This window comes from Diabrotica virgifera, chromosome 1 (genome assembly GCF_917563875.1).
Source record: "Diabrotica virgifera virgifera chromosome 1, PGI_DIABVI_V3a".
Taxonomy (NCBI): Eukaryota; Metazoa; Arthropoda; class Insecta; order Coleoptera; family Chrysomelidae; genus Diabrotica; species Diabrotica virgifera.
In genome coordinates this window covers 263,820,745-263,847,351 of record NC_065443.1, presented here as the reverse complement: position 1 = coordinate 263,847,351, position 26,607 = coordinate 263,820,745, and the positions used below count along the sequence as shown (strand labels likewise).

Sequence of the window (26,607 nt, the reverse complement as noted above, 5' to 3'; positions counted from 1 at the left end):
TCATTGAAGCGATGACGGTCGATAATTTAATACTTTTGTTCCATCCAAAAAGAGCACAACGACCCTAAAGAAGTTTTTACTTCAAATGGTTATTTCGTCGAAGCGATGACGGTCGCTTATTTATTACTTTCTCACCATCGAAATTTAATAATTTTCCCCATCCAAAAAGTGCACAACGTCCCTAAAGAAGTTTTCACTTCAAAAAATTTATTTCGCCGAAGCGATGACGGTCGCGATGACGGTCGCTAATTCGATACTTCTTCCCCATCTAAAAAGTGCACAACGTCCCCAAAAGAAGTTTTCACTTTAAAAATTTATTTTGCCGAAGCGATGACGGTCGCGATGACGTTTGCTAATTCAATACTTTTTCCCTATCTAAAAAGTGCACAACGTCCCGAAAGCAATTTTCACTTCAAAAATTCATTTCGTCGAAACGATGACGGTCGCTAATTTAATAGTTTTTCCCCATCCAAAAAGTGCACAACGACCCTCAAGAGGTTTCCACTTCAAAAATTTATTTCTTCGAAGCGATGACGGTCGCAATGACGGTCGCCAATTTAATACTTTTTCCCATACAAAAAGTGCACAACGTCCCTAAAGAAGTTTTCACTTCAATACATATGCGTACAAAATTTATTTCGCCGAAGAGATGACGGTCGCGATGACGGTCGCGAAATAAATCCTTTTTCCCTATCGAAAAATAGGTTTTACATTTATTTTAAATTTAAATACTTCTATACAATTTATGTATAGATACACATAATATAGATACGTACAAAATTGATTTCGTCGAAGAGATGACGGTCGCTATGACGGTCGCGAAATAAATCTTTTTTCCCCATCATAAAATAGGTTTTACATTTATTTTAAATTTAAATACTTCTATACAATTTATATATAGGGGAATGGGGGGCATGACGGGGTCTCGAGGTAAGACGGGGTACCACACACAAACAAGAAACTACAGGTTGGTGAATATCATGCAGTAACTCAATAGGAAGAGTCATTCGACTAACGGTCCCTGCAAGAGAAACTGTGAATGAGAGTGTACGCGTTTTTTTTTACAAACGGAAAACTGTTTTAGCGACCCGTTGATCTAATTTTGTGCAAGGACAACCATCGTTATTTTAAGGTAATTATGATCACCTCATTAATGTCTTTTTTATCGTTGTTTACTAGTATTCTTATTTTGATAATGGCATATTGTTTGTGTGAATACGTTAAACATTTAATTAGTGAATTTTTTTTTGTTCAAAGTTACCTTTTGAGGCAAGATGGGGTATTGGGTGCGGGGTATGATGGGACATTGGTGGTAAGTCTGGGTTAATTTAAATTTCTTAATAAATAACATTGGATTATTATTTTAGATAATACCATGGTACGTACTTACAAGAAAAAAACAAAAAGAGGAGAGTGGTCGAGAGATGCTATGAAAACAGCCATAGATAAAGTGACATCGTCAGAACCCTGGGTAGGCTGCCAGATCTGTGGATGTTGAGCTCACAATGCTTGTGCTAGGGTGGACAATGAAGATCTGGAGCAAATACACATTTTTGTTTGTTTTGTGAGAATTAATTAGCATCACCATCATGCCCCAATTCCATTACCCCATCATACCCCATAGTAGGGGGCAAGATGGTTTTTCATAATGTTCTTATTAATGGCTAATTGTTGAAAAATGTGATAGGTTGATTTTCCAAAGATTGTACCAAATAATAGTTAGATTAATGACGTAACGTGCCATCAATTAATAATAGTAATAAACGTAGTAATTATGTTGTATTTTTGTTATTTTCCTTAGCTACCCCATCATACCCCCCCTTCCCCTACTGGTGGAAGCCAGGGCCCCACTTGAGCTGGTGCACCATAGGCGAGAATGTGAAGATACCCGCATAAGCGCTCTAGTATTTGACGACAAAATAAAGTACAAGAAACCGAACGCACTAAAATTATCGTCCATTCTTATAGACCTGGATACCATTTCATTAAACTCTCATGCAAAAATCAGACTGGTGTTTATCACCAACTGGTCATTTTAATGAGTGGAACACGAAGAACATGTCAAATGACAGGAATAATGTTCGTTAGTAATAGCAGTCTGATTTTTGCATGAGAGTTTAATGAAAGGGTAACAAATCAATTGGATGTTCTGTCTGACAAAATACATGGGACGTTTTCGTAATCTGACGTTCCAAATTTTTATACTGTTCCACAATTAAAACTTCCCCTGTTTCAGTGTTCCCGTGCATCAAAGTTTGTCCGACTAGACACCGTTAAGCTATTAACAAAATTTCAGCTTGCTATTAATCAACTTTTTTTGGTACGCGGGATTCAGGTCTATTATCATATGGCAAGCAAGGTAATGGAGGAATCCCGTATGCCAAGACAGAACTAATGAATACTGAGTGTCGTTGAACCGGTTTGAGATTCATAATTAGCTTTTATTTGATAATAAAATTAAAAACCACAACCACATATTATAAACATCCCCTTGATCAACGATAGAAAATTATAAAAAATAATAAATTAATTTATTCCAAAAAATATAGCTTGTTGCAAAACTTTTTAGCAATCACAATTAACTACAAATTATAATTCTCAAAATATTTAAATATCTACTTAAACATTTGTGCAAAATACTTCTACGTGTTAATGGTACTTTGTAGAATCAATCGACTATTGGCACGTGTAAAACCTACTCCTTATTTCTAGAAGTAATTTTACGTGATAGTAGATACTGTGTCATTTATTAGATTATTTGTTTATGAAATATGATTTAGGGTAGGCGGGGGTAAAGACCCGCACGGGGTAAAGCCACGCATTAGCTTTTTGAATTTACCAGACAATATTCTAGAGCCGGCCGTTAGGTGGGCGATCGGTAATGATTAATGATACGGTTCAGTGATTCAGTGTGTTATAAAATTTCGTGCAGACAGGAAGTGTATTACGTGACAAAATGAGGTTAGTAGATTTTTCGTAATTTTGATCTAATAATTGTATTTATTTAGGGTAAATGTTGTTCATATAGCGATAAGATTTACTAAAAGAGCGATTTGTCAGTCGTTATTGTGACTATTTAGATTTATTTTCATATCATTGAATTGTATTTTATATGCTGTATACTTGTTGTAGAAGCAATTTATTGAAATAGTTCACTATGGGGCAAAGTCCCGCAGTTAAATAGAGGCAAAGCCCCGCATGCAGGGCTTTGCCCCATATTGCAATTTAAATTTAGTTACATCTTATGTTTTGTATCTAATCATTTTTTTGTTTCTATTTCAGAAACTATAAAAGAAAAACCCAGTATGCAGCATTAACGGAACACAAACTAGTTGAGGCTCGTGCGTTAGTTGCAAGAGGTGTATCCATTAGACAGGCCGCTAAAGAAATAGGTTTTCACGAATCGACTCTGAGAGACCGACTGAAAAAAGGAGGCGGGGACAAACTTGGGCGATTTCGAGCCACATTCTCCTCATATCATGAAGCAGAAATAGTACGCCATTGCATTAATCTTGACAAACGATTTTTTGGCCTTACTTTGAAATCTCTAAGATTTCTTTTATACAAATATGCTGAGGAAAACAATATTCCTCATAGGTTTTCCTCTGAGACAGAGCTAGCAGGAAGAGATTTTACTCGTAGTTTTATGAAAAGAAATAGGCTATCCCTGCGAGTCCCCCGAAAGACAAATGTTGCCAGAACAATGAGGTTTAACAAGGATCGATTATCTCAATATTTTGATAATTTAGAGGCTGTTATGAAGAAATTTGGCTTTGGTCCAAATCATATTTTTAATATGGACGAGACGGGAGTTCAAACGATTCCAAATATCCTTCCAAAACATCTAGCTCCAACGGGAAAAAGAGAAGTCGCCAAGGCAGTGGCAGTAGAGCGAGGTCAAACGGTAAGTGTTGTGTGTGAAGTCAATGCTTTGGGAAGTTTTGTACCTCCTTTTTTCATCTACTCACGAAAAAGAGAGAACAGGCTTTTAATTAAGGGCGGCCCATTAGAATGTGACATGGCTGTAACCGACAAGGGATATACTTATAAATACTCCGACATTTATGAAGTGGCTAAAACATTTTCAAAAATACACAAATGGAATGAGAACCCAATTTTGTTAATTTTAGATATTCATGTATCACACACGAATCTACAGGTGGTAAATTTTGCAAAATCAAACAATATTGAGTTGCGTACCTTGCCGCCTCACAGCAGTCACAAAATCCAACCGCTAGATCGATGTTTTTTCCGACCCCTAAAGACTTATTTTGATGCAGCTGTGGTCTCCTGGAATGTCTCTCATCCAGGAGAAACATTTAGCGTTTATAATTTTGCAGAAACATTTAAAATAGCATTTGAAAAAGCGAGTACTCTTAAAAATGCAGCTGAAGCCTTTCGAACTACTGGGATCTATCCCTTCAACAAAAATACTTTTTCGGAAGTTGATTTTCTACCTTTCATCAGAGGTCACAGATCAACCACCGGATGAAGAGCCAAGTAATGATGATCGACTGTTAATATTTAATAGTGACGAAAATCAGTTAGAAGATTTGCGTCCTGTTTCGGATTCAGAAAATATTCTTCATGGTCAACCGTCTACTTCAGGTTTAATTGCCCCTGGAGCAGACCACGATGTATTACAGGAGTCCCAAACTGAAATTACACCCTCTATGAAGGAAGACGATTCTCAAACTAAAATAACAACTCCCAGAGATATAATTCCTCTACCTAAAATGAAAATTAAAAGAAAAAGAGTCAGAAAAGGATTGAAATCACAATTGCTGACTTCAAAACCTACTAAAGAGCGTTTAGAAAAGGAAGAAGCTGAGAAGGAAAAACAACTTGCTGAAAAGGCAGCACGAGTTTTGGAAAGACAAAAGCGCCTAAAACAAAAAGTAACAAAACAACTTTTTCCCACTATGGTTGCGAAAAAGAAAAAGAAGGAGTCCAAAGAACAATCATCTTCGGAATCCGATGCTGACTATTCCATTCACGATAGCAGTTCTGAGTATGATTTTCTATCCGAGGAGGAGGCTAATGCCCAAGAAGAAGAGATTGGTAACTCACTGCAGGGCAATTAATCAACAATGATGCCAAATGACTATGCAGTAGTTAAAGTTCAAGTAAAAACAAAAAATTATTTCCGTCATTACGTAGTGAAGATTATTTCTGTCTATCAAGGAGGCTGTGATGCAGTATTTTACAGGTGTTTAACAAATACTTATAGTTCACAGAAACCAATGAAGAGTCTTTTATTGCTGAGGCGGATATAGTTTTAAGATTATCGAAGCCTACTGAGATGAATTCTTCAAGGTTTCATAATGTTATTGTTTTCTCGGAAGATCTGACTTGTTATAATATTATACTAAAATAGTTGCTATGTACTTTATAAGAAATTATTTTTTATTTTTGTAAGCCAAGAATGTAATTATAGATTAATAAAAGCGTTTTCATTTAATTATTTATGCATCTATGAACTTTTATCACGATAAGGGGAAAAGCCCCGCACCGCGGGGATTTGTCCCATTTTATGAGGCAAATCCCCGCAAATACATTTTTGAATAAATGTATATTTTTATGGTTAACTAATAGTCAGATAGAGCCCATACTTAGAAACTATCTTAAATAAGAAATTAGCCAAATATTTTCATATTAATTTTTAAAAAATACTTATAGTCCATTCTTTCACGGTTTTGGCTCTAAATTTTAAAGAACCGCTTGGATTAACATGAAATTTAACATACGCATAGCTTACATGTCAAAGAAAAAAAGTGATATTGTGCCGATGTGTGCTTTTGCCCTGGGGGTGACTTTCACCCCCTCTTGGGGGTGAAAAAATATATGTCCAAGACAAGTCCGGAAATGGGTAAATTGACTAATTTTAAGTAACTTTTGTTCTATAGAGCTTTTTCGCCAAGTCAACACTTTTCGAGTTATTTGCGAGTGAATATGTTCATTTTTCAACAAAATAACCACATTTTTAGACGGTTTTTCGCAAATAACTCAAAAAGTAAGTATTTTGTCGAAAAAAACGTTCTTAGCAAAAATATAGCCTATAAAGTAAAAAAAAAATGGTGTCCGCGTTAGGTCTCTGGATCTCGTAGAACCAGAGTTATAGCCAATGAAAAATAGATTCATATTCACCAAATTTCAAATAGAATATTTCGACGTGAAATATCCAAAAAATTAAGCACTTTTTGGGGAAAACCCAATATAACTTTTTTAAAGTATTTAAAAAAAGCTTTATTTCTGTTTTTACGAAAAGTTTCTAGCATTAAATTTAAGCAAGTTACGCTCAAGATAAAGTTGGTCCCTTTTGTTTTTGCAAAAAAAAAATCGGGAAGACCACCCCCTAATTAGCAACTTAAATGAAATTAATCGTTGCCGCTCCACAAATTATTTTACTTATATTGTGTTTATATGATCTGTAACTTTCATCGATTCAAAGTGCTTATTTTTGAAAAAATTTGGTTTCAAAGTAAAAATTTTAAAAATTTAAATTTTGAAAAATTTGCTTTTTTTCAAAATAACTTAAAAATTGTTAGAGATACCAAAAATCTCGAAAAACAAAAAAAGTCAGATTTGCTTTTCTGAATATCATGTATTTTTTTGTTTTTCTGTTAGACAAAAATTGATCAAGATTTGGTGTTTCTAAATTTGCATACATTCGTGATCAGTGATTCGTTCAACCCGTTTTAACTACAGCACTTTCAATAATAAGGACTTTGAACCGATGAAACTTACAGATCATATAAACAATATATACACGAGTCAAGAAACTTGTGAAGTCGTTACGATTAAGTTCATTTAAGATACTAATTAGGGGGTGATTTTCTCGATTTTTTTACCAAAACCAAAAGGGACTAACTTTATTTTGAGCGTAACTTGTTTAATTTTGATGCCAGAAATTTTTTTTACAAAACAAAAATGAAGCTTTTTTTAAACACTTTAAATAAGTTGTAATGAGTTTTCCCCGAAATGTGCTTCATTTTTGGTTATTTCACGTTAAATTATTCCATTTGGAATTTGACGAATATGAACCTATTTTTCATTAGCTATAACTATGCTTCTACTAAATAAAAAGACGTGATATATAAACTATTTTTTTAAATTTTATATAGGCTATATTTTTGCTAAGAATGCTTTTTCGACAAAATACTTATTATTGGAGTTATTTGCGAAAAACCGTCTAAAAGCGTGGTTATTTTGTTGAAAAAATGAACATATTCACTGCCAAATAACTCGAAAATTATTGACTTAGTGAAAAAACTCTATAGAACAAAAGTTACTTAAAATTAGCCAGTTTACCCATTTCCTGACTTTGTTTGGACGAATATTTCTTAACCCCCAAGAGGGGGTGAAAACCACCCCCAGGGCAAAAGCACATGTCAGCACAATATCACTTTTTTTCTTTGACTTGTTAGCTGTGTGTATGCCAAATTTCATGTTAATCCAAGCTGTTCTTTAAAATTGAGAGGTTTTGCAATATTTTACCGTTAAAGAATGGACTATTATCCGACATCTCACTACATCGATAATAGTAGATATTGCGGGTCTTTGCCCCCACCTACCCTTACACCTTACGTGATAGTAGATACTATGTCATTTATTAGATTCTTTGTTTATGAAATATGATTTATTACCCTTTTAGGTCGATACTTCTTGACAAGTATAAAGAGAACAAGACTATAACAAACTTCGTTGATTTTTCTGATCCAGATGCTGACTGGAGCTACATTACTTGGTTAAAAACTATAACTAAATTACCAATCGTAGTAAAAGGTGTACTAACAGCTGAAGACGCTATTGCAGCAGCAGATGCAGGAGCTTCCGCTATTATTGTATCGAACCACGGTGCAAGACAATTAGACAGTCTTCCCTCAACGGTATGTCATAATACTAATAGCAGCAAAATCGTAGCTTTAATATAATATATTCCAGATAGAAGCATTACCAGAGGTTGCAAGAGCAGTTGGGCATAGAATTGAAGTGTACATGGATGGAGGAATCAGAGATGGCACTGATGTATATAAAGCTATAGGGTTAGGAGCTAGAATGGTATTTGTTGGTAGACCTGCATTATGGGGTTTAACTCACGATGGAGAAAATGGAGTCAAGAAAATTTTAGCGATCCTAAAAAGGGAACTTGATAATGCAATGGGAATCACAGGTACCGCGTACTTTATTTAAAATAGTTTTGTTATATTTGCCCATTATGGCCATTTGTTAATTTACCTTTTTGGGAAGCTTTTTTTCGTCTTCTTTTTCTTTTCCATGAAATTTAAAAGATTTTGCTTGCTAGTGAGTAAAAGATATTTTACACAACATATTTTTATTTCATTCATCTCTTTCTTAGTCTGCCCCGTATTCTGAAGTCTACTGACTTCCGTTCATTAATTCCTAAGATTATCTGTCTCTATCTTAATTTATTTATCCAGTTCTAGCCGACCTTAATAATAAGTTATTTATAAAATAAGACGCTTTTTGGCCTAGTAATATTTTTCTCTTATTTATTAATCTGCCTACTTAGGTACTACAATTTTTGTTACTCAATCGTAATCCGTGTGACCTAGCCATTATATTCACTTATATTTCTGCACTGTATATAGGCCTTTCCATTCTTTGTTTTTTTTTATTTTTGCTCTTTATCTCTGCCGATTAGATTTTTTTTAATACTATTTTAACAATCCTTGTTTTTTTCATTTAGTTCATTTTGGATATTCACAACTCAATTCACCCGTATGTCTCGAATTTGGATTGTAATAAGTAATATATGGGAGAGTTGGATAAAACGGGATAGTCGGATAAAACGGGATACCTAGCCTAGAGACCCAACTAGTGCTGCTTTCAATCGAACAACGACGGAAACTTCGTTTCGGTCGTTACCAATCGTTACCAGTCGTCATTACATCATTCTCAATTCGTTTTACCTCCAAGGCCACTATTTGAAAAAGTTGTTTTGGCTAGAACCATTTAACTCTATTTTTTTGGTACTTTGGACGTTTGAGTGCGTTGTTTTCTACATTATACTGCCCACATATATAAAAATATAATTCCGGCGACTATTACATTTAGGAGTGGTCTGTTCACCTCCGAATAACTAGTTATCGGGAAGTTTATCTGGCAGACTAGGTACATGTAAATCTGTCAGATAAACTTTCCTAATTAAGCATTTATTAACGAATATGTTCAGTCTATCTAATTTTACTTTCAAGTTTGGGCCGCAGCCATATTTGTTTGGAAAAGAATCTGAGTTGGACAAAACGGGATGTAGTTCCTTTATGTCCCGTTTTATCCACCTATACAGGGTGAGGCAGATAAAGGGCCTATTAGAAATATCTTGAGAACTAAAGCTAAGAGAATCATGAAAATTGGAACACAAGGGTTTTGAGGTATGAACTATTTAATGAAAATATTTTCTTCTCTTTGCTACTTCCGGTTATACCGGAAGTTGATAGTAACTTCGTTTTTTTAAATGGGACACCCTGTATATTTTTACATTTTTGGATCCTCCTCGATTTCTTCTTTCTTAAAATATAAAGTTTTGTGATATTATACAGGGTAGGTTAAAAGATAATTACGTTTTCTTATTAATTTCGTAGCAAAATTCACACCCTGTAGCATTGTAGTTGTTTGACATAATAAACTCTATTAATGTTCAAATGATTTTTAATATAATCTTCTATTGTTAAGAGTTATTGGTATAGTTAAATTTTTCATTTTAGTGTACAGGATTGGTCGAAACTCGGAATGAGTATTTTCTGGGTTTACTTAAATAGAATACCCTGTATTTTAGTGCTGTAATGAAATGTAATTTTATGGCACTTTTTAATTTCTTAAGCATTCCCTATACCTAACTGCTTTAATTTGTGAGTTATTGATGATTAAAGCCAAACATTAATTGCAACACAAAATAGGTGAAATTGTATTAGGTTGGCCGTGAAAATATTCAGTCACAAATAATTTTTTAGAAATAAGTACATATTAATCTATACTGATACTTAAAATTACCAATAGTGGTTGAGGTATCAAAATACCATCGAAGTTAAGATTGTTGGTGCGATTAACAATTAAGCACAAACTAAAGCAGTTAGGTATAGAGAATGCTTAAGAAGTAAAAAGTACCATGAAATATCATTTGATTACAATAGTAAAATATAGGGTGTTCCGTTTAAGAAAACTCAGAAAATACTCATTCCGAGTTTCGACCCACCCTGTATACTAAAATTAAAAATTTAGCTACACTAATAATTGTTTACAATAGTAGACCATATTAAAAATCATTTGAACATAAATAGAGTTTATTATGTCAACCTACTACAATCCTACAGGGTGTGAATATCGCTACGAAATTAATAAGAAAACGTAATTATCTTTTAACCGACCCTGTATAATGTTACAAAATCTATATTTTAAGAAAGAAGAAATCGAGGAGAATCCAAAAATGTAAAAATATACAGGGTGTCCCATTTAAAAAAACGAAGTTATAAGCAACTTCCGGTATAACCGGAAGTACCAAATAGATGAAAATATTTTCATTAAATAGATCAGTCTTCAAAACCCCCTTATTCGAATTTTCATAATTCAGTTGTCTTTAGTTCTCGAGATATTTCTAATAGGCCCTTTATCTGCCTCACCCTATATTTTTGGCCTAATAATTTTTCTTAAATAGCGATACGAAGCGTGTTCCTATGTCGCAGAATAGGACGACATAACATATTTTTATGTGACGTTTGTTCTGATATACGTACCTAGTCCTAAATAAAAGGTTTTAATTTCCATTTTGCAATAAAACATAAAAAACGCCTATTTTTACGTCTCTGACTACTGAAGATATTCTTCTTTAAAGTGTAAATTTTGCTTTGCTGTTTCATGCCTACTATATTTTTTAGTTAATTTTATACAAAAAATTAAATATTGTAAACCTATCCCGTGTTATCCAACCCTGGTATGCTAAAACGGGATGTGTAGGACTTTATTAAATATTTTTTTTACTATCTTCCAGTCATTAAAAATGTTTTTATATGGCTTAATAAATTTTATGGCTACAAAAATAAATAATGTGATGATTTCTTTAACATATTTTCAGTAGTAGAAATAAACAAGAATGGTATCCCGTTTTGTCCAACTCTCCCATATCCTTGCTTTGATCTTTGTACATGTCTTTATCGGTTTTGGCTTCAGTGAGATTCATTAAACAGACCTATTTTATCCCTTTGTTATTTACTTTTTCTTCAGTCATGAATTTTGGATGTCCATGGTTGACTCTAGTTAAAATTTGATGTAGGTATATGATTTTTAAGAAAGTTTTTACAGTATGCAACTATTGTTTGGCAGTATTTCCATTCTATATTGAACTCGCCTTCTTTGGTAGTCGTAACAATTTTAGCATTGCTTGGAGAATTATTGTTAGGTACATTTTATTGAATTGTGCCATCGCAATGTCCAGATTTTTTCATTGAATAACTAAAAGCAGGTTACCTTTGGTTTGATAATTTCAGGTTCTACGCCTCCGATTAGACTGTTTATCGAGGAATTTCCTTTGGCATTGAAGTAATTTTTATTCTCCTTTCGTAATATCATAATAGGCCTAGATCCCGAGTACCAAAAAATAATAATAATAGTCTCCCGTTTTATACCGCTCACGTGGCTTTGGGAGTATAGCAGGGTAGTCTGCTATATCTAGGGCCTACGGTATACAAGGAAGGTAACAGGGCCAGTGCTACGCTTCAACCGCCTATTAATACCCCCGGTTTTACCCAAGGTACTCATTTTATTCAGGCTGAGTCGACCTGGGGCCTATAAACATTTTAAAAATGTCTAGTTGTTCTTGCCGGCGGCGGTAGGATTTGAACTCCGGACCACCGGCACGCTAGCCTAGCACACTACCACTCGGCTAAGCCGGCCCTTTAAGTACCAAAAATTAAGTTGATTAATAGCAAGCTGAAAATTTATTACAGTTTAATGGTGTCTAGTCGAACAAACTTTGATGTATGGGAACATTGGAACAGGGTAGTTTCAATTGTGGAACAGGTTAAAAATTTGGAACGTCAGACTACGAAAACGTCCCATGTATTTTGTCGGTCAGAACTTCCATTTGATTTGTTACCCTTTCATTAAACTCGCATGCAAAAATCAGACTGCTATTTATCACCAACATAATTCCTGTCATTTGACAAGTTCCACGTGTCAGACTTATTAAAATGCCCAGTTGGTGATAAATACCAGTCTTTTTTTTATTGGCTTTAGGATTAGACCATGCGGCCAGAAACAAAGTAAATAGTACATACATAATCAGCCGTGTGATGAATTACCGAAGTTATTTTTAACGTTTGCGTTAAAGTTAACATAACTATAACATATAACTATCTCCATAACTATAAAACGTAAATTCGGTGTGATGAACTGATGGATCATCCACCGTTATAGATGAGTTAATTTCTTAGACGTTATAGGACGGAAGAAAATATTAAGTTGTCTAAAAAGAGAACCTTATATAGAATCAGTACAAGTTGGAGCGAGAAAGAGAATCACGAGAAGTTGGTATGCCTACATACCGGCTGCCGATGACAGAACAGCTGTTCGCTGATCGGTATGGTTCGGTGGTGAATCGTAAAAGTAGATAGAAAGAAGTACTTATACTAAATTTACATTCAAGATGCAGTAGAAATAAACAAACCAAGACACGTTAAATGCTACTAGGAGCACTCCCGTAAATTAAAATTCGGGAGTGCTCCTAGTAGCATTTAACATGTCTTGGTTTGTTTATTTCTAGCACAAGGTCCTGGGACAACCTGAACCCATATAACAATGATGTTCGTATCATGTTCTAAGCATATACTACCAACATTCGTCGGAGTATATTCTTTTTAGTACAAGCATAGCATGTACCTTAAAAAACATTCTAAATTTCATGTTCTTTGCATATACTTTAAAGTATATTCTCGTACCGAATATACTGAGTACATTCGTGTACGTAGTAACTCGGAATATTCGTAAAAGTTTATTCTTAGAATATACCTTTATCGAATATTCTTATCACATACTTATAAGTACATTCTTAACACATACTTTCATACATACATCCTATGTATAGGAAGTATAATATTAGCCTTATAGATTATCAACTTCGTTATATTTTAGAATAATTAATAAAATTTATGTATGTAAAGTTAACATAACTATAACATATAACTATCTCCATAACTATAAAACGTAAATTCGGTGTGATGAACTGATGGATCATCCACCGTTATAGATGAGTTAATTTCTTAGACGTTATAGGACGGAAGAAAATATTAAGTTGTCTAAAAAGAGAACCTTATATAGAATCAGTACAAGTTGGAGCGAGAAAGAGAATCACGAGAAGTTGGTATGCCTACATACCGGCTGCCGATGACAGAACAGCTGTTCGCTGATCGGTATGGTTCGGTGGTGAATCGTAAAAGTAGATAGAAAGAAGTACTTATACTAAATTTACATTCAAGATGCAGTAGAAATAAACAAACCAAGACACGTTAAATGCTACTAGGAGCACTCCCGTAAATTAAAATTCGGGAGTGCTCCTAGTAGCATTTAACATGTCTTGGTTTGTTTATTTCTAGCACAAGGTCCTGGGACAACCTGAACCCATATAACAATGATGTTCGTATCATGTTCTAAGCATATACTACCAACATTCGTCGGAGTATATTCTTTTTAGTACAAGCATAGCATGTACCTTAAAAAACATTCTAAATTTCATGTTCTTTGCATATACTTTAAAGTATATTCTCGTACCGAATATACTGAGTACATTCGTGTACGTAGTAACTCGGAATATTCGTAAAAGTTTATTCTTAGAATATACCTTTATCGAATATTCTTATCACATACTTATAAGTACATTCTTAACACATACTTTCATACATACATCCTATGTATAGGAAGTATAATATTAGCCTTATAGATTATCAACTTCGTTATATTTTAGAATAATTAATAAAATTTATGTATGTAGGTAGTATTGGACGAATTTCATTTTGTATGGTAAAAAAGTTTAAACATTAATTGTATTAAGCAGCGTTCTACGTTAAATATTTACTTGATTTCTATCTAAAAACGAATCAAAACATAAACCTAACCTTACAGTCCTTAACATAACTACAGAGTTATCCCATAACTTGAAGTTTAACGTCGCGTTATAAAGTGACAGGGCCTCGATTTTTGACCCTTTGCTTCGTATCTGTTTAGTATACGTAGCGAATACGTTCAATAACGAAGCGAAGGGTCAAAAATCGAGGCCCTGTTGATATATCAGATAACTCAAGAACTGTCAAGAAATAACGCAAATAGTTAAGTTAAATATGATACATCACACCAATTCGAGGATTATAACTTAACTACAGGATAACTTTACGTTAACGATAACTTCGGTCATCCATCACACGGCTGAATATTTCTTATCTAAACTATCTAATTAGTAATCTAAGTAAGGTTATCTAAGTCTGACGAACCTTTTTGTTAAGAATAGATATACAGTACAACCTGCCATATCCGGACCTGTCATATCCGGACCTCCCCATATCCGGACGGTTCTGCGCCGTCCGGGTCTACCGAAATCTACCGAGAAAGGCAGTCCTGTGCTGTTGGACAACGCACTAAAAGAAGAACTAAAAGATGGCGAAATAATGTATTATAGAATCTATAAAACGTGTCTATCGACGAAAGTTATTGACGGTATTGACGAGAAAACGTTTCAGAGACTGTAAAAGAAGTAGTGGTCTTGATATCCGGATTTTTTCATATCCGGATCGGTCTGTCGCCACATTGATCCGGATATGGCAGGTTTGACTGTAATAAACATTTTATTTTCTACCAATAATAGAATATTTAATAATTTTTTTAAATACCAGTCTGATTTTTGCATGAGAGTTTAATGAAAGGGTAACAAATCAATTGGAAGTTCTATCCGACAAAATACATGGGACGTTTTCGTAGTATGACGTTCCAAATTTTTAACCTGTTCCACAATTAAAACTTCCCCTGTTCCAGTGTTCCCATATATAAAAGTTTGTCCGACTAGACACCTTTAAGCTATTAACAAATTTTCAGTTTGCTATTAAAGCTTTTTGGTACGCGGGATCCAGGCCTATAATATTTCAATCTCTGTCTGGGGTATGCATTTTCTTACTCTATAGTTTTTTATGCAAGTTGAAGCTGTCATGTGTATTTGTTTTTGATGTCGTCTATTTTCTTCAATTTTTCTGAATACTACTACGCGTCTTTTGCCTCTCTTATTTTTCTTAGTATATTTTTTAACTGTTTCCTTTTACTTTCGTTCATACTTTCATTTTATACTTTGACATACCTATTACTAAAGATTGTCATTAACTTCTTGTTTCAGTTGCTTTACCATTCTTTTCTCGACTTATTTAATTTATCATTATTGTGATGTGGTTTATTTGTATCGTTTATAACTAAACTCAGCATCTGAGGATAAGGGGGTTGTGATCAGAAAAAACAAAACTACTTAGCACACACATATCTGTAGGTAGACCACGCCTTCTAGCTGTCTTTACACCTGAATCTTGGGGCATCTGGAAGACGCGATACGTGTTCTACTGTCCTTGTTACAACTGAATAAGCGTATTTTAGAGAGATTTTGCACCTCTTAAAATAACCGCTGATTTTGGCTCCGCTATGGTTAACTTTGTTAAGCATAACGATTACGGCAACGTTAAAAAGCAGAGTTTTTGCAGCCTGTCAAGTAGGTTTTTCGTGTAATCGTTATCGTTATTTAAACATAACCTCACTTCACAAGGTTATTGTAATTTTAAGCATATACTTGAACAGTCTTTGATATTTTAATTTATAGGTCATCAAAATTAGAATATATGTATATGTAATTTTACTGATTTTATTACATTCTGGCAACAAAGCAATTCAACCATTACTATAACGATAACGATAAGCACTACTTTAAACCTCCGTAAATTACGGAATTCCGTATGTTTAATAACGATAACGGATCATATATTCGCTACTGCGCAGACGTAGTATAACGATAACCATAACGGAATTGCAAAACAAGAGGTGCAAAATATCTCTATTACGAAATCCCAGTTTGATACCTAAAAGCCGATGCCGCACTGCAAGAAGTTTGGTAGGATGGTAGATGGTAGATACCTGCCTGGCGACCATCCAGCTATTTATATCACGAATAACAAAACGACGGTAGCCACAGTGGCCTCCCACTGCCATCTAACCATCCGGTGGTTCGCCAGGCGTCTATCCACCAAAATCAGTAGTGTTTGATATTCCATCCGGGCACATCCGGGTATCCTGGTTATGGAGGAAAGCGTAATAAGTTCTGTGTATAAAAGAAGGGCAATTTGGGACCCAGCAGAACCACTATTTGACGAAACATGGCTTCAAATATCCGTTTTATTTATTCTTTGCAGGTGTATTAAAACAAAATCCAATATTCAAGTCAGGTGAATTTAAATAACAATTTGTAACTTTAAGTCGATTTTTCTCTACTTTCTGAAAAGTGTGGTTAGTGAGTTTTACCTATAATAGGACGATATGCTAAAAAACAAACCACGTGTAACGTAACAAATGAAAAAAACGATTCCTCAGCAGGATACTGACTTCTTTTCACTCTTTCACTGCGTCCAGGATGTAGCGCTCCTCCACCATTCACCTTTAAAATCCACCCTTCAAGCGACCATATATCTAGCATTCTGCAGTGCGGCATCGGCTTAAAAGAGAGTCAATATTATAGTGTGTATGCTACATATGTAACCTTTTCTTTTTTTAATAATTTTATTAAATATATTTTGTAATAAATTGATTACTTTATTTTTTTTTGTTTTAGGATGTTCAAAACTAACCGATATAAATCGAGATCGAGTGGTTCATGAAAACTACTACGCAAGGCTATGATGAGATTTTATATAAACATTTTTGATACCAGTACAGATACAACAATCGTCAACACAAAATTTACAAACATCTTGGAAAAAAATTCTTAACTTAATTTAATAAATTTTAGAAAACATATTTTTGTTTTAATCCATTACTGTTGAAATTTAATCATTGTCTAAAGCCAGTCACTCGCGGTACTGCGGTTCGACAAGATCGTCGATGAGATAAATTTTGCACTACTGCAGCAGACAGACCAGTCTCTCGGTGGTCAAATTGTACGATTTTGTTGGTCACACACGATCAAATTAACATAGTCAATTATACTAAATTCACAATCAAGATCTTGATTGTGAATTTAGTATAATTGACTATGTTATTCACTGGCGAAGCGTCCATGTAACCACTGTTACCATTGGTAACAGTTAAAAATCTTACAAATAAATATTTTATGACGATGAATAATTCCATTTACCTATATTTTTACCAATAGAAATATATTATTATATTATGTGTATAGCATTTAATTCAGTAAATAGCCAACTACTCGTAGACACACGAAAATATTGGCGAGTTTATGTGACTCAGTTGCACTTTTTATATTCTGTTACCATTTGTGGTTCTGTCTCATTTGTGGTTACAATGAATGGTTATCTAGCTGTCGCTTGGGCTGCTCGGGACCGGCTAGTGTCTGAAAATTTTGAAGGAGCGACGGGCGTAAGCGCGCTGTGTATATCAGTAGGGCCGGAATGGGACGTTTCGGCGTCGCCGTTTCGGCGTGGCCATTTCGGCGTGGCCGTTTGGGCGTAGAGCCGTTTCGGCGTAGGCCGTTTCGGCGTAGGCCGTTTCGGCGTCGGCCATTTCGGCGTCAGAAATTTTATTTTAGTTGACTAAATACCTACATTGAGGTTTATTGGTCAGGCAATTTTTTGGAAAAAAATCTTTTAATATAGTTATTTAAATACATTGGAGTTCATTGGTCACACAATTTTAACATTAATGGTCAAGTAGAAAAATAAACTAAATATATTTCTTTTATAAACATTTTGTTATATTTTATTCTGCAAATACCTATATTGGATTTTTTATTAATGCATATTAATAATAATTGCTGTTCTCTTAATTGTCCCAGAGCTAATTAGATGATAACTGACATTTTTCAACTTTAATTAGACATACATTATATGGTATATAGACGGAGAATTTTAATATTGTTAAAATATCTTTTTTAAGCAAAAATATTTGCAGAATGTATATTTTTATAACCCTACATGGGGATGGCCCGTTTCGGCGCCGGCGATTCGGCGCCAGCGATTCGGCGTCGGCGTTTCGGCGCCTGCCGGTTCGGCGCCCGCCGATTCGGCGCCCGCCGATTCGGCGCCGGCTGATTCGGCGACAGATACTTTGGCAAAGTGAGAGAGAAAAAAAATAGTTGTTAATGTATGATAGTCTGAAATTTTCTTTAACAAAAAATGTAGAGTCAGGAGAACAATTTTCGACATTTTAATTTTAGAAGATGTAAAATAATACCCGAAAGTTAGGTTTGGACCGAAGGGTTAGGTCTTCCTCCTTTGAAAATTGTACTGTATAATATATAATATATATAATATATTAATTTTTTAATTAATTATGTGCAATTAAATAGCTTACATTTACAAAAGTTGGAAAAAATAACATTTAATATATTTTTTTAGTGTGGTATAGATATAAATCAAGAGCCTCTTAAATTTCTAAAAAAGTAACGTAGGTATAATCTAATGTCTTACTAATAGACTCCAATGTAGGTATTTAGTCAACTAAAATAAAATCTCTGACGCCGAAATGGCCGACGCCGAAACGGCCTACGCCGAAACGGCTCTACGCCCAAACGGCCACGCCGAAATGGCCACGCCGAAACGGCGACGCCGAAATGTCCTAGACCCCAGTAGGGCTGATACCAGATTTAAATTTGGTTACAGTACTTATAAAAAATGTTCGTGCAGTTCACAATGGATGAGTGTCGCTGCGTAATCGATCAACTACTTGAAAAGTAATTCTGATTGAAAAAAAATGAGATTATTGAAAATGAAAGACCTATTTTAAACAATTTAAAAAAGGAATAAAAAAGAAGTAGTTCGATATTTTAAATTTTAGTTGGTACAGTGAAAATCCTTGGTTATGTGGTTGCAAGAAAAATAGACTGTATTGTTGGCAATGTCTTCTGGTTTCTACAGAAAAATTGGTTGGACCAGGTTCACGATTTAAATAGTGTAAATAGAGTTTTAAAAAAGAGACATGGAATTTCTCCGTTACCTACGTGTAAGATGTATACCCAGTATTTGATTCAGTTTGGCAAAACAAGAATCGAAAGTTCTCTTAACCAAGCTTTTAAAGCAAATATTGCTAAACATAATGAGTTTGTTAAAAAATAGATAGGTATATCCTTAGCACACTTATAATAGATACCGTATGTTTTTTGGCCAAACAAGACTTACCGTTTCGTGGTCATTTTGAGGGCGACGACTCTGACAATCGAGGCAATTACAGGGAATTGTTAACATTAATTGCTAAAAAAAGATCAAAAATTTTGCCAACATCTAGAAACATCAACTGTTTTTTCGAGAATTTCAAGTGATATACCAAATGATATTATTGAAGCTATATATACTATTGTGTATCATTTTGTCAATCAAAGATAGAATAAACATTTTATTTTTTTTTTAATATACCGCGGGCACATAAATTTGATACACCCTGTATATTGATTTGTAACTATTTATTAGAAGTTAGCTTTTAAGCAGTGGGTTTATCCTTAATGAGTTTTTCCCTGAAGAATTAAAGACATTAGTAAATAAAGTGATGTGAATAGACAATTCATTTCGGGATTATAATTTTAAAACGGTTGCTTTGTTACGGGCGAGGCCAAAAAGCCACAGGTAATTATTATATTTAGAAAAATAATGTGGAGAAAGTTGGAATTTTATGTCTCTTTGTTTAAGCCCCCAAGTAAATTTGTAGAATTCCCGAAAAGTAATTATCATGAGTAGAAGTATTTGTTTGGAAGGCTGCATGGGTTTTTCGAATGAAAAAAGTGGAATGGGGATGAGAGAAGGTTGAATGTTCAGATAGTTTGGAAAAGGAGATTATTATGTGACCGGCATCGCGGAAGAGCAGTCAAAGTTTTCGTGGATAGTTCAGAAGCAAGTACCAGTGGTTGTTTGATAGTGAAGGGTGTAGCTGAAAAGTGGAACGAGAGACAGATCAAATTGAGAAGAAATACCTCTTTGATTCTGTAAAGTCCAAGAGGGAGAATATTATTGTGAGAAAGAGAGGACAGAATTTTGGAGTTTTTTTTTAACGAGTATTGGTCAAAAGAGGCCTGGCTCGTGTTTTGGAGAATTAGTTGCTGGTATGCTGCTGGATTGATGCTGAGAACGGAGAGGGCTTTGATGGGTAGCCTAACATAATCAACAAGGAAGAGCTGTTTGGGTCAAGAGAGACATCATTGTGTGTGAATCAAAAGGTCAGTCAATAATTTATATGATAGATTTTCTTTATGTTCAGAAGTTAATTTTGTTGAGCAAAAGCATATGAACTAAGATTCCAATATTTCAAAAATTTAATAGGAAGTATAAGTAGTTTTGCGAATACCTAAATTTGTTTGTTTAGTTTGTTTTATCAATGTTATCAATAACAAACCGATAAATATTTGTTGAATTAAAATTAATTTATGTGGTAAGAGTTTCATTGGGACTGTTATGCCAACAGGATTTAATTGATAAATTTTCAGAATATTGCTTTTGGCAATAAAAGATATTTGTATGTGATTATTTATGGTATTTCTATTTATTTCCTTTTCCTATTTTATCCCGATAAGGATCAACTAAGAGATACTGAAGCCACGAGAAAGGATAAGTATAACCTAAGATAATTTAGTTATTTTTTTTGGTATGATAAAAAGGCACCCTGAGATGTTTCTTAATTTTTATGTATGATCTGCGACAATTGAATAATTGATTAAATAAATAATAATTATTATAAAAGTAAGAGAAAGCAGATCATAACAATACATTTAGCCATATCTTAATTTTTTTAAATAAGATTTTTTTCATCTGGTTTTGGTAACACTTTAGAAAAAGTCACGCGTCGCCACTGGTTATATTTAGTATAATTTGATCGTGTGTGACCAACAAAATCGTACAATTTGACCACCGAGAGACTGGTCTGTCTGCTGCAGTATGCATCGATGTAGTGGAAATAAACAAACCAAGACACTTCAATGTTACGAGTGCTCCTTACGACAATGATTTGGGAGTGCTCCTCGTAACATTGAACTGTCTTGGTTTGTTTATTTCTACTGCATCTTGATTGTGAATTTACTATAGTCCAATTCGACAAAATTAAACGACGCCGCGCCGGGCTTTATGCCCACATAACAATGATGTTCGTATCATGTTCTAAGCATATACTACCAACATTCGTCGGAGTATATTCTTTTTAGTATATGCGTAGTACAAGCATAGCATGTACCTTAAAAAACATTCTACATTTCATGTTCTTTGCATATACTTCAAAGTATATTCTCGTACCGAATATACTGAGTACATTCGTGTACGTAGTAACTCGGAATATTCGTAAAAGTTTATTCTTAGAATATACCTTTATCGAATATTCTTAGCACATACTTATAAGTACATTCTTAACACATACTTATAAGTAGATACTATTCTCAGAATATACCTTTATCGAATATTCTTAACACATACTTATAAGTAGATACTTTTAAAATATCTTAAAAATAATATGTATGTATAGCGAGAAGAGTGTAATCCCCCTGCCCCTGGGCGAGAAGAGTGTAATCCTTGTGTCAAATCCTTGCCCTCTCTTTTACAAAATTTGTATCTGGCTGTGTGGGTTTTACCTTAAAGCCAAAAAAAAAATGTATGTATAGGAAGTATGAATAATATTAGCCTTATAGATTATCAACTTCGTTATATTTTAGAATAATTAATAAAATTTATGTATGTAGGTAGAATTGGACGAATTTCATTTCAAAATTGTTGTATGGTAAAAAAGTTTAAACATTAATTGTATTAATGTTTATTATTAAAAATTCGTTTTCATAATTGAAATAACTTTACCATTTCGAGTTTATCATGAGTACCTATTTTTACATCGTTGGAATTTGAATTTAGGTACATTCAATTCAATACGGGCCATTCCAGAAACAAAGAATTTCAAACCACCCCCTTATCTATGGCCAAAACCTTAGAGGATGGAAAATTTTTTACCCACGTAAAAAATTTTCCATCCTCTAAGGCCAAAACCCACGGCTTTGGTGTTGCCAACCGTCGAGTAAGCTTTTTCCGTCAACCTTAAAAATTCCCACTTTTATAAAAAAATTCCCTCCTGTTTACAAAATCTGAGAAGATATGTTTAATTATTTTCAAATATTTTGATTTTTTTTAATATTTTACAATTTGGACTGGAACAAAAATTCCCTTTTGAGTTAACTTTTCCCTTTATGTATCACCTTTTATGTTGAAAATTCCCTCAAAAAGTGAAATTTCTCTCCGTTTGGCAACACTATAACGACCGGTGCACCGATGGTGTTATTCCACAATACATATCGCCCATCCCACTATCCCCGTAATTGTCTTCTGGTGACCATTTCTTACCTGTACAACGGTAAAATATGAAATCTAAACAATAGACATTAGTATCGTTCGCGGTACCTGTTCCGTATTTGTCCAGGATTACTTCGCATGCGCACTTTAAAAAAGAGCGTTCTTTTTATTAAAGTGCGCATGCGATTTTTAAAGTGCGCATGCGAAGTAATCCTGGACAAGTACGGAACAGGTACCGCGAACGATACTATTATTCATAGATGAGGGGGTGAGGTGACATTATTTATTTGTATCTATGCAGTATGCAGTGCAGTGTTAAGGATGAAGACTAATGATAAAGTACTATAGGACTAAAGAACATACATAATCTCCTTTATTTTGTTTGCGGTGCTTCAAAATAGGTATAATCTATTTTGGAAACTCAATATTATTTAATAAATACATACAAGTAAGTAGGTACATATAAGTATATAAATTTTAGTTACTCATACATAGTTTAGTTTAGCTAAATATTATAATGTAATAGTTTATATAGATAACTAAAATTTATAAATATGTACTTACTTTTTAAGTAATACTGCAGAATGTAGGTACTAACTACATTCTCATTTGCCATTAAAATATGTAAATATAATAGGTATTTGGTAGAACCAGTAGAACCTAAGATGAGATTAGGTGATGCTGAAAGCATACTTCTGAGCAATATAGCACTTGATAGCACTTTCTTAGAATATCCTTAAAAATATATTCTTCTAATACAAAGATGTGCAGTAGTACGTTCTAAGTATATAAATAGGTTTATAGCACTTCCTTGGAATATTCTAAAAAGTACGTTCTTAGTATAAACTAAAAAGATATGCGGTAGTACGTTCTAAGTATATAAATAGAAGGTTTATAGCACGTCCTTGGAATGTTCTAAAAAGTATATTCTTAGTATATACTGAAAAGAAGTGCGGTAGTACATTCTAAGTATATACATAGAACGTTTAAGTACTGTAATGTAGTATATACTCAGTATGTGCTCTGCACATTCGCAATGGTAATTACGCATATTCTTAGTATATACTTTTTCTGAAAAGTATGTTCTACGAATCTACTAAGAACATGAAATTGTTATGTGGGTGGTTAAGACGAGGTATGCAAACTATGTGTGCTGGGGCAGAGTGAGATTCTACATTTTGAATGAGAGTGTAATTCTATATTTTGAATCTTAAAAAAAAACAGTTTGCAAAAAAATGTATTTACAAAATACATATTTCTGTAAAGCTAACAGAAATAAAGAAAAAAGGATCGCCGGTCGAATGGATTTTCATATAAAGTTTGTTTAGCAGTAAATGGTTGGCTTCAGTAAATTAGTGCGGTCGTAAATATTATTAAATTTATCTGATTTGGCCCATTGTTGAGACCGGTCCGGAGCGATAAGCAAACGAGGTAGACAGAGTTGGTCTTTTGACAATTAACACTGACTAGACGATACTCCTAAATAAAGCAAAGGATCTACAAAAGTTTACAATAATTAAGACGACAAAAACAAAAAAAAACGGATCTAAAATATATTGCTTTGCCTTATATACACCCGAAATTAATGTTTTTAAATGGGTTTTAGAATAAATTAAATCAACATTAAGAAATGCAGATTGACAAATTTTACCAGGAAACATCTTTAAATTTTACCTGAAACCGGGCCTTTTATACTATTATAGGTGATAACCCAGGATGTTTAGTCGGTACTAATTGAAGTCAACTTATATTTACCGAAAAACAAACTTTACAGTAGGACCCCGCAAATCCGAACCAACGGAAAGTGAAAAAAATTAAAAAACTCATGACAAAAACTTAAAAACATGTTTATTATACAGAGTAAAACCAGAAAATTGGAATATGTAGGATTAATAGGATTTTGACATTTATAATTTCTTAAAAATAAATACGTAGGTACTTTAATACCTGTAGTGCTTATAAAGGTTAAACATAAACTTACTTCGGTCCTCTCGTAGTCAACTTGAGTCCAAACATATTGCCCACACTATTGCGAGAACGTTTTGCTACTCAAAATCAACGACAATGAAAGCTTTGAATTAGGCTAACTTTTGGATAATCCGATTGTTCCGATTCCAATCCAATTAGTTCGGATTTTCAGGGTTCTACTGTAGTCATCTTTGCGTGTTAAAATACATATCAATAATTATTTGTTGATTGTGCCTTCTGCTTTAACATAATAGGTTTTACGGAAAACGCGATCCAAGATTGCAGCTGTAATTTTGAATATGTTGTCGACTTATTTGGCACACACATCACATACGTAATATAGTAAAGAATGGTGGTACAGGGCCCCATTTGAGAAATATGTTAGGATGTGGAAATTACTGGAAATAATTAAATAATATATTACAAAAACGATTCTGTACCGCCATTAAAAAAAAAAAAAGAAAAAAATACACTTTCTTTAAATAAACTTTTTTATCCCATGCCTAGATTTTGTGTCGCATCGGAACTACTGAAATCGGTTATCTATATAACAAGAAATCTAACTTAACTGACTGATTTGGCAACATTTAGCGCGCCTATGAGTTTATTATTATCACAATATTATGCCTTCGTTCTTGTTAGTGCCACGTACTGCCCACGCACTGTTGCCAAAGGTTCGCAGAACTTCCCTATCTCTCGAGTTATTATTGATGACTCGCTGATGTAGCCTCTAAATGGTGTAACTATCATTAGATGTCTTTATGCACTTAGTTGTCCTCCGTCGATACACATGTATTCCGTTTTGTCGATGTTTACATCTAAGCCTTACTTTTTGTGCTCTATAAGTTTCGTATCATATTATCAGTATCCTCTTTAATCCTCTGTAAATATCCAAAACCTAAGTTGCAGATATGATTATTGAGAGATATAACTAAAATTTCTAAAGCTAAGCTAAACCCAAATTTTTAAAGCTAGATATATTTTAAAGTACTAGTACACTTTAGAAGAACAAAAATAATAATTATTTTCAAGAATTTTTTTCTCAGAACCTTTATTAAAAATGAAAATAAAACTTTTTACATATTAATATCTAACTCTTAGCCCGGCCGCACATCAAAGAAACATGAAACGTAAATTACGTTTCATGGAAATAAACCACTGCTAAACAAATATATATCCGGCCATTTATGAGACTCTCCGAAAATAAAAATGTGTCATGAGCATGAATCACACTCGTTTCATTAGTAGGCGGACTTTGAGATGTTTTTAGCAGTGTTTTCTTTTCATGAAACATGTTTTTCGTTTCATGTTTCTTTGGTGTGCGGCTTGGCTTAGAGAGTACAAAAAATATATCCTTTTTCACTTATGCACGTACACTAATATTGCAGAGGGCGCAAAAGTCTAGGCCCCGAAAAATGATGGCGGACAGTTAATCTCAGGATTGGGATATCTGAAACAAAAAAATCGTACTGCATTTGAAAAAGGAAGGTTTCTTACGTGACAATTTACCACAATTTGACCAAAAAATAAAAAATACATATTTTTTAACCATGAAAAACTGAAGAAAAACGGGCGATTTTTTCACAAAAATTTTTCAAATATCCTTAAAATATTTTTTTTGCGGAATTTTCCACTAACGGTGGTAAATTGTTACGTAAGAAACCTTCCTTTTTCAAATGCCGTATGATTTTTTTGGTTCAGAGATCCCAAATCCTGAGATTAACTGTCCGCCATTGGAACTACTTTTTTTCGAGGCCTCGATTTTGGCGCCCTCTACAATATTAGTGTACGTGCATAAATGAAAAAAGATACATTTTTTGTATTCTCTAAGAGTTAGGTATTAATATGTAAGATGTTTTATGTTCATTTTTAATAAACGTTCTAAGAAAAAAAAATCTTAAAAATGCTTATTTTTGGTCTTCTAAAGCGTACTAGTACCTTAAAGAGCGTCACTAACAAAACAAGCAACATCCTTTAGTCCTTTTTTGATCTTGAAACCTTTTGAAAGCGCCTCTTTTGATGTTATTCTGGTGGTGGATAGCCTTTAAGGGTGAATTTTTGTTAAGGAATGCTATCATATGCATTTCCGAAATTCACATATACAAGGTGAGTTTCTTTGGCTTCT

At 33.8% G+C, this 26,607-nt stretch overlaps 1 protein-coding gene across 1 annotated transcript in view; it reads left to right on the top strand.

Moving 5' to 3' along the window:
- LOC114344844 (2-Hydroxyacid oxidase 1) overlaps positions 1 to 17,044 on the top strand; it is a 36,466-nt gene extending 19,422 nt beyond the window's left edge. Inside the window, exons 5-7 of the mRNA XM_028295680.2 lie at positions 7,655 to 7,889; positions 7,945 to 8,173; positions 16,862 to 17,044. Coding sequence (XP_028151481.1) covers positions 7,655 to 7,889; positions 7,945 to 8,173; positions 16,862 to 16,929 — 532 coding nt within the window. The 3' untranslated portion in view covers positions 16,930 to 17,044. The remainder of the gene's footprint in view (positions 1 to 7,654; positions 7,890 to 7,944; positions 8,174 to 16,861) is intronic.
- Positions 17,045 to 26,607: the final 9,563 nt, after the last annotated feature.